The 11,144-nt window shown below is 37.6% G+C and overlaps 1 protein-coding gene across 1 annotated transcript; it reads left to right on the top strand.

Moving 5' to 3' along the window:
• The first annotated feature begins 4,120 nt into the window (after window positions 1–4,120).
• Window positions 4,121–4,537, top strand: SMIM36 (small integral membrane protein 36). The gene has a single exon (XM_073005566.1). The coding sequence runs from the start codon at window positions 4,256–4,258 to the stop codon at window positions 4,535–4,537; it is 282 nt and encodes a 93-aa protein (XP_072861667.1). The 5' UTR covers window positions 4,121–4,255.
• The last annotated feature ends 6,607 nt before the right edge of the window (window positions 4,538–11,144 follow it).

Raw genomic sequence — 11,144 nt, forward strand, 5'->3', positions numbered from 1 at the left:
TTCCATAGCATCTCCTCCCTGTGTGTCTCTGTGCCCTCACATGGCCTGCTTACCAGTCATTGGATTCAGGGCTCACCCTTAACTAATTATATCTGCCAACACCCTATTTCCAAATAAGGCCACATTCTGAGATTCCAGGGGGATGAATTTGAGGGGAGACATTATTCGACCCACTATAGATGGAAGGAAAGACTTTGAAGTTGTGACAAAATATGGCAGTATTTCTCCAGAGGCTCCCAGGTGAGGCTCCCAAGTGAGACACCTGCTTGACTACAAGTAGGAGGCTGAGAAGGTGGTAGGTTGAAAGTTAGGTTATGTCCTCTTAGCACAAATTTGAAGGACGAGTGGACTTTTGAAAATCTAGATGGCTAGCATTTGGTTTTATTCATTATTGCCTTTCTCACTTTTCTAGCATCTACAGCATCTTTCCCTCTTTCACTTTCCATTCTATCTAGTCAATAGTTCCAGCGGGGAAAAAAAAAAAACCACTAGACTAGAATTCAAAAACATTGCCTTACTGTCTTGCTTCTGTCGTTTGCTATCTGTTTGGACACGAGAAAGTCATGTCCCTGTGCCTGAATGTCCTCAACTGTGAAATAATCAAACTCCCAATGATTTTTTTAATAAGTTTATAACATTTTTGCCTCTGAAGTTGACGCTTCAATAAGACACTAAGACTTTTGGAATACCGTATTTTATCAAGGAAGCAAGGCACTCTGAAATGCCAGAGATAAATTTTCATCCAGAATAGTTGATATACAAAAATATGTTTATGTTTTAAGTAATAAACTCTACTTACCTGAAAATGTATTTATATGGGACACATATTTATTTGATATTATTAAGTAATATTCCAGGCCAGCCATCAAAATGGACTACACTGAAAATAAATATGTAAACAATTGAAGACCCATGGAATACCTGTCCAATGGGTCTCGAATGCTCTATAGAATAAGTTATGCATGTACATGTTTTATTCATATTTTATGGAGTAGAAAAGAGAGATGAGAGGGTGAGAGGGAAAAAGGGAATGAGAATAAGCTCATTAGAATTCCACTGCCTCTTTAAGCTTCAATTTTCTCGTTTTGAAAAATGGGGTTGATAATTCCTTTTTTCCTCTGGGCTCTACATTGGTTATATAGTGTGGTTTCAGTATCACATTTTCAAGCTCTAAAGTGCTTAGTACCTTGTTAGCAGATGGTAAGTGCACAACTCATATTTGTAATAAACGAAGGAATTCATATTCCCAGACAACCTCAAGGGGTTCTTCTGAAATGCAGCTTGTTATTTTTTTACCTGTGTCACCCTGTCACGCTGATTAGTAACAGCCGTCCCAGTTTGCCTATTGCCAAGTTTTTTCTTTATTTAGCAGCCCCTGCTTTGGCCACTAGATGGCACAAGAGGAAAGTTCCTTAAAGACAGCAAAAGAAGGAAACAGGGGTGAGGTTAGCCCCAATATGAATAAAGGAGCCATCCGGGTTAATTAAGTAAAACAAGCACCCAGCATTTCACCGAAGACACTGCAAGGAAGTGAAGCCTTCATGAGACTGGACTTCAAATGAACTTTGAGCACTGGTGGAAACAGAAACAAAAAACTCTCTGCTAACAGAAATAAGATACCGGAACCAAATACAATAACCTTGAACAAAACATTCTGGGACACCACGGATATCAGCAGAATGGGGGCAATCTAAGAAGAGAGGCCAGACCAGATCACACACCATAATTAAGGATTATCACCATTGCCCAGAGAAACCTAGATCTGATATGAAAACTCCACTCAATAGAGCAGATCTGCTGCATATATTTCAGTTTAATTTAATGTGGACTAAACTGTATGCAGTTCTCATTTCAGAGTCAATTTTAACCAATCCTTGTGTCATCTATTTAAAGTCACCAAATAACTCCCCTAAATATTGTTACATGGAGGCACCTGGGCTATCCAGACTCAGTTTACTATAGAAGTCACGAATCTAGAGTCCCGAGTGGGCAAAAGAAAGTAGGCATCTGGTGCATAATGCTGCCTTTTAAAGCCTCGCTTCTGTCTGGTGCATTGCACGTGACTTACAGATGCAACAGACAACTCTACTTGCTGTGTGATTCTGTGCTTACCAAGAAACTTTCCAATTATAAATGGACTTTTCCTGTAGATCTGCCTTCAGGAAGAAAAAGCTATGTCCTTGCAAGCACAAAATTAATTCTCTGAATCTGTTGGACTCAAAACCTTGGACAGTGTTGAATTCTGCGTTGAATGCCCCCCGGAGTAGCTCTTCACAGATCACCAAGGCCCTGGTGACCGCATATTGGCCCATTTTCTTCGCATCCTTTTTTTCTACTTTTATAGCCATGATTCTCCATCCTGGTAAGAGATCAAACTTATCCATGAAGATTTTTATTAATACAGGTCCCCAGACTCTAGCCCCAAAGATTCTAACTCAGTAGATCTAGGGTTGATCCAGGTATCTGTATTCATAAGAGACCCAGTAGATTACAAAAAGGCTGACCCTAACTCTATGGTGTTTCAGCATCATGCGTCTTCTGGAGTATAATTCCATAAGTTAGTCCAGGAACATAGAATCATGGAAGATATTATTTGGAAAAAGGTCTCCAGATGCATAAGAACCCCATATTACAACATCTTCAAACCCTCAGGTTCCCATGGAAGCTCAGTATAAAGGAGCCTGACAGGAAGCCACTAGCCCATTGAAGCTTAACACTAAGAAACCAGCAGACCTTTGGGAGCTTCAGCTCTCAACTAGGGTATCCAAAAAAGTCCTATCACTATTGGAGAAAAGGCTACTGATGCCCTATCTGGTCAAAAATACTTATCTGAGACCAAGACCAGATACGTAATCTGTGGGTCCCAGTGCAAAGCTTAAAAATTAAGAATTTCAAGATGGTAACAGCAGAGCATTAAACCAAGTGTGAGCTCTTTCTGAGCATGGAACGTTGTGCAGCTGCACAGGCACATGCCCATGAAGTAGCCCTATGCAGGACTATTGGGACACGGCTAAAACTGAGGCAGGACAGTGATTTGTACATCAAGGAATAACTGTAATCAGTATCTGATCTTCTTCTCAATCTGCTTGTTTTTCTGCAAAACAAGGCCTTGAGGGAGCCTTGGGGAATCTCTTTAAAATGCAAATTCAATAGTGTCATTCCCCTGCACAAAAGCAGCATTGCATCCCATTGCTCTAGGATCATATCTAAAGTCCTGAGTATGGCCCACAAGTGCCTGTGCCTTCTGGCCCCTGCCTACCTCTCCAACCTTGTGCTCCCATTCTCTTTACGCTCCAGTCACACTGGCCTTGTTTCAGTGCTTGCAATTTTCCAGGTTCCTTTCTGCTCGGGTCTTCATATATGCAGTTCTTTGTGGCTAGAAGAATCTTCCCTGTCTCTTCTCACTTAGCTAAATTCTACTTATCCTTCAGGTCATAGGTTAAATGTCGCTTCTGCGTGGAAGCTTTTTTGACCCACACTGGGACATGCTGTCCTCTTACCCTCTATTTGTCCCTTATAAACTGATTTCCACTGTTCTTAAATGGCGAATTGTGCAATTATCTGTTTAAAGGCTATGTTTCCTGCTAGACTACCTGCTTCTCTGTCTTATCACCGCCATATCCCCTTTGCTTAGTGAAGTGTCTGAAACACAGGAAGTAAGTACTCAAAAAGTAGCTTTAAATTAACTAATGAGAAATATGGCAACAAATGAAGAAAGGGTGGAAATATCAGGCACCAGTATCTTCTTCTTGTTGAAGAATCACATCTACTTCCAAAGCCTACTGACCTGATCTTCCAAATCACTCTATACATGGCACTAAACATGCCTTATACAAAGACAACACAATTGTCCCAGACAATCCAGTTTTTTAGCTGTCATCTTGGAGTGCTTATTAGCAGTACTTACTTTTGCTCACCAAACTGCCTGTGTGGGTGCTGAATTATGTGAATGCTCTACTTATATACCATGATCCAGTAACTCATGAGCCATCTCTCTCTCTCTCTCTTTCTCTCTCTGTAGGTGAACTGATGAGAGACAGCTTCTGTGTTTTGGTGGCTGTGGTATTAACAGCAAGCTTAAGATATTAAACCGAGCAGCTTTAATCCTCGAGGTCTCCTGGAGCAGTAGGGATTAATGTATTTTTACTCCAGAGCCAATGTAGCTGTTCCGATGCTCTAAGATCTGCTCTCTGCAACGCCCAAACTGATCCCAGTTGCCTTTCTCTAGACCCGCTTCTTCGCCTTGGGAGAAGTGATGGAATTCTACTTGGAGATTGACCCTGTCACCTTGAACCTGATCATCCTAGTTGCGAGCTACGTCATCTTGCTCCTGGTCTTCCTCATCTCCTGCGTGCTATACGACTGCCGAGGCAAGGATCCCAGTAAGGAGTACGCACCCGACGCCACTCTTGAGGCCCAGCCCTCCATCCGGTTGGTGGTGATGCAGCCAAGCGCCCCTGGGCCCCACTGGCCAAAGGGGCCTGGACTTTCTTTGGGGGATCCTGCTCCACTAGGGAAGAAAAGCACCATGGTATGAGGCTGGCTAAGGGACACTGGGGAGAGACCAATAGACTTTCCATAGAGACAAACTGCTCCCTATCGTGGCTCCAATTCTCTCGGTACATGTGTCCTGCTTGGCAAAGGAAGTGAGAGTTCTGTCTTACTTGCTGTTTTCTCGTCACTTTCTTTGTGACAAAAGCAACTGTTTAAGGTAAGAAGCCCAAAGTGGTCTTTAGTCAAATTCTTCAAATGCAAAATGTCAGCAATACTATAGTATAATGGAGTTGGTTACTGATACATTTCTGATGTTGCTGTCCTTGCAACTCACAGGAGAGACTGACTTTTGAGAAAGGATGCAATAGAGTGTGGGGCTGTGTGTGTGAGTGTGTGTGCATGTCTGTGTGTGTATGATGAGGAATGAGACTAACTCCAGTCAAGCCTATTCTTTGCAAATTCTTTCTTTTCAAGGCAACCACTTTTTTGTTGTTGTTTTTCTTTTCTTTAAGAGACAGAGTCTTGCTCTGTTGCCTGTGCTTGAGTGCAGCAGCGTGATCATAGCTCACTGAAGCCTTGAACTGGGCTCAAGCAACCTTCCCACTTCTGCCTCCCATGTAGCTGGGGCTATAGGGTCATGCCACCATGCCAGGCTTTTTTTTTTTTTTTTTTTTTTTTTTTTTTTGTAAAGATGGAATTTCACTATGTTGCCCAGGCTGGTATTGAACTCCTGGCCTCAAGCAATCCTCCTGCCTCAGCCTCACAAAATGCTGGGATTATAGATGTAAGCCACTGCACCCAGTCAAGGCAATCCCACTGAACTTGTTCAGACTTCAGAACATTATTATTTCTGTAGCTACCAGCTCTTCACATTCTATTCCCAATTCTGAGACAGAATAGGGAATACATACAACTAAAACAACAAAGCTTGGAGCCTGGATTCAAATCCCGCCTCTTCTACTGGCTAGCTGTATGGCCATGGTTAAGTTGAGTCACCTCTTTATGCCTCAGGGATAGTGATTGGACAGCGAAGCTTTTGGGGCTATTTAAATGAGTTAATTCACCAAAAGCACTTGAGACAGTTCTTGACACACAGGGTTAGCTATGATGATGATCACTGATAATATTTTCTTCCATATGCCTCATCAAAAAGTTTAGTCTCCAATCCTCAAAGCCGGCCTGATCCAATACAAAGTTATTGAAAACTCATTGAAATAATTCTCAGGTCCCACAGCTTGGTGTATCTGTCCCCAGAACACTACCTGCTCTCTCTTCACTCTCATTGTTGATGTTGAATTGTATGTGTTTCCCCTGTTCATTAGTCTATTTCCAAAATTTTTGAATTATTATCTCCATTTTGTGTATTTTTATTAACCCTCCCTTCCCTGAGCTCAGAGAAACTTATGTACTTACTTCGAGATTTACTAGACCCCTTCTTTCCATCAGGACCTATGTGGAAGTAAAGGGAAAGTGTCATGACCCTGCCATCTGATCTTTGCTGCCCAACAGAAGGAAGCAGGTTCAGGCATGACTTAGACAATGAAAGATAAGAAAGCTTTGCAGATCCTCTGCTAGAAGTCTGCATAGGATGCAAGAGTCCACAGAGACATGAGTGTCTGGCACACAGAAGATACTCAAGAAATATTCGAATAATGTTGAATGGCCAATTTCATCTTAGACTCAGGTACCAAAGATAAGATGATTTGTCTTAAAAGATAAATAGTCATTTTTCCAGAAGAACAAAAGTATGTTGGAATCTTGAAGGGTAGGACAGGAGATGGCTTTTTAGACAGAAGAAATAACAAAAACAAAGCTTAAAAGCAAAAAAATTATAGAGTCCATTGATTGTGAAGGTCTGATGGTGTCCAACATGTGAAGAAAACATGAGAAATGCAATTTCTGTTTCTCCTGTAGAAAACTGAAGAGGAGGGCCTGGCCAGCCTGCCCTGCCAGCTTTGACAATGAGCAATGTTTTGCTTTTGGATTGTTAAGTATCTGTAACAAACGTGAAGATAATCCCAGTTACTTTGTTTTCAGGTTTTGATGTTTATTTTTAATTTAATTTGTTTCTTATTTTATCAGAACATTATATTTTCTCTTAAATACATGATTTGAAAACTATATTGAAAACCATTCAGACAATATTTGTTTCTTTTATGAGCAAGAAGCCATCTTCACTTTTTTTTTTTTTTTTTTTTTTTTTTTTTTTCTGAGACGGAGTCTTGCTCTTGCTCTTATCGCCCAGGCTGAAGTACAATGGCACAATCTTGGCTCACTGCAACCTCTGCCTCCCGGGTTCAAGCAATTCTCCTGCCTCAGCCTCCTGAGTAGCTGGGATTACAGGCATCTGCCACCACACATGCCTAATTTTTGTATTTTTAGTAGACACAGGGTTTCACCACATTGGCCAGGCTGGTCTCGAACTCCTGACCTCAGGCCTGCCTCGGCCTCCCAAAGTGCTGGGTTTAGCAGGCTTGAGCCACCATGCTCGGCCACCATCTTCACTTTTATAATGAAAATACAAACTAAATGACGAAACACCATAAATTCACAGGCAGCTTCTAAGAACCTACCCTTTATATATTATATACTTACATTTCCATGAAAGGGAAAGAAATAAGTTTAGTTCAGATGAAGCTGACATTAAGAAAAGGGCAGGTTCATATATATATATATTCCTAGGAATATATATATAAAATATGTATATATTTTATGGGAATATATAGAGAGAATATACATATTGAACATATATATTTCATGGGACTATATATAAACACCCGTAAAATATATATATTTACATTCAATACATATTAAATTTCTCATTATATATATTCAGTGATATATTCACTGATTTTATATCCAACCAGTGAATATATAATTATTATGTATATAATTATATATAATATATGTATGTAATTATATACCTATAATCATATACATATAATTATATACAATATTATATAGCATATATAATATGTATAATGTATATACAATTTTATATTATGTACATATATAATATAATATATAATATACATACATATATAGTATATAATTATATATAATATAATGTATAATAATATATGATATATGTTATATATTATATAATATAATATATTATATAATCTAATTATGTATTATATACTATATATTATATAGTATACATAATTATGTATTATATAATTATATATAATGTTATTATATATGATTACATATAATATGTAATTATATATTATATTTAATGATAATATATAATATATGATATGTAATTACATACTATATATAATTATAATTAAAATATATATGCTATATATATTTTATTAATAAATATATACTATATATAATTACATACTATATAATTATAATTATAATATATATAAAATAATATATAATTATATATAAGTAATTATATATTATTAATAATATATAATTACATATATAATTATATATTATGTAATATATTTTATATTATATACATTATATATTATACTATATATTATTATATAGTATATAAAAGTATGTACATCATTTATGCCTAGTTATATATAATTATTATATAATCAGCAAATATGTGATCAGTGAATATATATAATGAGATATATATAATATATAATAAGACATATATTTGTCTATATATTTGTTAGACAAAATATGTGTCTATATATATTTTGTTAGACAAAATATATATGTGTCTATATGTAGACAAAATATATATGTGGAGAAAAAAATTAGTGCACCACAAGAAAGTAATGAAAATAATAATAATGAATTCAGCTTTTTCCGAGAGAGAAATATAAAATGTTCAATGCCTCTAATATTGAAGTTAAGAATATAAAATATTCTTCTCTCTTGGATTCCTATTAAAAATAAAATTTTCAAAATCCTTTAAAGAATATGAAGTAAACATTCATTTAAAAGTATTTCACTTATGTTTCAATTCCACATTGGATCCAACTAAAGAGGAAAGATTAACAGAGATGGGGGACAGAAAAATAAATTCTAAGAGAAAGAAAGAGAAGGAGAACAAAAACCGAATAATAACAATCCTAGTAACAACGACAACAAATAAGGTGAACAGAAATAAAGTCAGGGAAGAGAAAAAGAAGAGGAAAAAAGGGGAAAAAACTAAAATTACTCTAAAGTGAGTGTTGGAATAGATGGCATTGAGTAATTCCAAGCCTCTGGTTCATTTGATTTGTAATCCATTCAACTTGTTCTTCAAGAAGGAACCAACTTCTCAGTATTTAAAACAATCTTTTCAGTATAAAATGAAGTTTTAGAATCTTGTAAGGACTACAACTAAGAATTTTACAGACCAGGAGCAGTGACTCATGCCTGTAATCTCAACACTATGGGAAGCTGAGGCAGGAGGATCACTTGAGCCCAAGAGTTTGAGACCAGCCTGGGCAACATAGCAAGTGCCCATCTCTATAAGAAGTGAAAGAATTAGCTGAGTGTGGTGGCTGGCACCTGTAGTCCCAGCTACTCAGCAGGGTAAGGCAGAAAGATCGCTTGAGCCAAGGAATTTGAGGCTGCAGTGAGCCATGATCACATTACTCTCTACCCTCCAGCCTGGGTAACAGAGCAAGGCCCTGTCTCTAAAAAAAATAAAAAATAAATAAATAAATGCCAGCAAGGAAATAAACCCAGAAGAAACTGTGATTTCTTCCCAAGAATATTTGACCTCAGAGGTAAGAGAAAGAAAGAAGTAAACAAACAAACCAAAATAAAAACAGCAACTGAGGTCCTATTATCACCTTTTTCCTATTTGCCCCCACCACTTACCTTTCTGCAGTATGATCTCCTTACTTGCTTTTATTTTAAACCTTCATCAATTGTGTCTTATTTTAAAATATAGCTTTATCTCTTAATGGAATTGTAAGTTGCACAACTGAAAGGTTCTACCTAATGTTTTAATATTTTGGTATTAAGACCTGGTGAAATGGCTTGCTAGCTAGAACCAAGAGATTTATGTGACATTCAAATACTGCCTTATTTTTCTTTCCTTATGGAATTAGGACTCCCTTTTCCCAGTATATTTTAATTCACTACTCTTCTATCATGCACATTTGTATTAAAGCAAATGTAGTGTTTTGGCTTAATTTGAATGATAGCTTTGGGAAGGACCCAAACCAAATACTTTCAAGGCAAGGAAAGGGAGGGAGATAAATGGGGATTTATCAAGAATTCGCTACATGCCAGATACCTTTTATTCATGATATCATTTAATCCTCATGCTCCCCTATGAGATAGTCACATCTAAAACTAGTTCAAAGATTAAGAAGTGGAGGCTCATAGAACAGCTCAAGTTTGCACAAGGCCACGCAGTTTACCCATGTAAGAAGCAGGATTTGAACTCAATTCCAGATGTGTCACCTCCTACCACCTGTTTTTTCACAGCTATTAAAGAGCAGGAGTAAACCCATGGTTGTTCCACCAACCCCATCTCTCTCCTCTGCTAGAATTGGATGCCTAGGAAGTTGCTCCATAATCATCTGTTTAATCCAAAGGACTTTCAGATTTTCTCCTCTGAATAAGATGTCACATCAGAAAAAAAATAAATTATTGTAATTTGGCTGGAACATCTCCTGATATTCCAGAATGTCTTCAGGACAGAGTTGGACTAAGTCTGAACTTTATACTGGAAAAGCCTCACTCAATTTCCCCTCTGTCACTATCTGCTGTTTAGCATTTTGTGTTTTTTATTAATTAGTTTGTTTTTTCTTTTCTTTTCTTCCTTTTTTTTTTTTTTTTTTTTTTTTTTTTTGATGGGAGTCTCACTGTGTCACCCAGGCTAGAGTGCAATGGCCTGATCTCGGCTCACTGCAACCTCTGCCTCCCAGGTTCAAGTGATTATCCTGCCTCAGTCTCCCCATTAACTGGGATTACAAGTGCATGCCACCATGCAGGCTAATTTTTTGTGTTTTTAGTAGAGACGGGGTTTTGTCACATTGACCAGGCTGATCTTGAACTCCTGACCTCAAGTGATCCAGCCTCCTCGGCCTCCCAAAGTGCTGGGATTACAGGTGTGAGCCACCATGCCCGACCTGTTTAACATTTTGTGCATCAATTAACTTCCTGAGCCTTTTTCCTCAACTAAAAAAATCATATGTACCTTGAGCCCAGGAGTCTGAAACAAGGCTAGGCAACATAGCAAGACCTCATCTCTTTAAAAAAAAAAAAAAAAAAAAAAAAAAAATTGAATATAATCTTAAGATGGACAAGGTTTAGAATCACACATTAAAGTATCTGGCATATAGTGATATTTCAAAAAAATGAAAGCCACTACCAGCAAATAAGATGAAAATAAGTTGAAGACTTCATGACCTGCTGGCTAGAGATGGCTCAGGACATTTGTGGGAGTGTTAAGGGGAAGGGGAGTGAAAGGTTAGACAGCTGTCACGTGCTGTAGAAATTTAGAAAGAAAAGGTAGTGTCTGTTACGGGTTGAATTTCGTCCCCTCAGAATTCATATGTTGAAGTCCTTAGCCACTGTACCTCAGGATGTAATCTTATTTTGCAATAGTGTCATTACCGGTATAATTAGTTAAGGTGAGGTCACACTGGAGTATGGTGGGCCCCTAATCCAATAGGACTGTGTCCTTATAAAAAGGAGAATTTTGGACACAGACATGCATACATATGAAGAATGGA

This window comes from Chlorocebus sabaeus, chromosome 16 (assembly GCF_047675955.1).
Source record: "Chlorocebus sabaeus isolate Y175 chromosome 16, mChlSab1.0.hap1, whole genome shotgun sequence".
NCBI classification, from domain to species: domain Eukaryota; kingdom Metazoa; phylum Chordata; class Mammalia; order Primates; family Cercopithecidae; genus Chlorocebus; species Chlorocebus sabaeus.

Coding starts and splice junctions, on each gene's coding strand:
- SMIM36 (XM_073005566.1), top strand. CDS start 4,256: ATGGAATTCTACTTGGAGATTGACCCTGTCACCTTGAACCTGATCATC.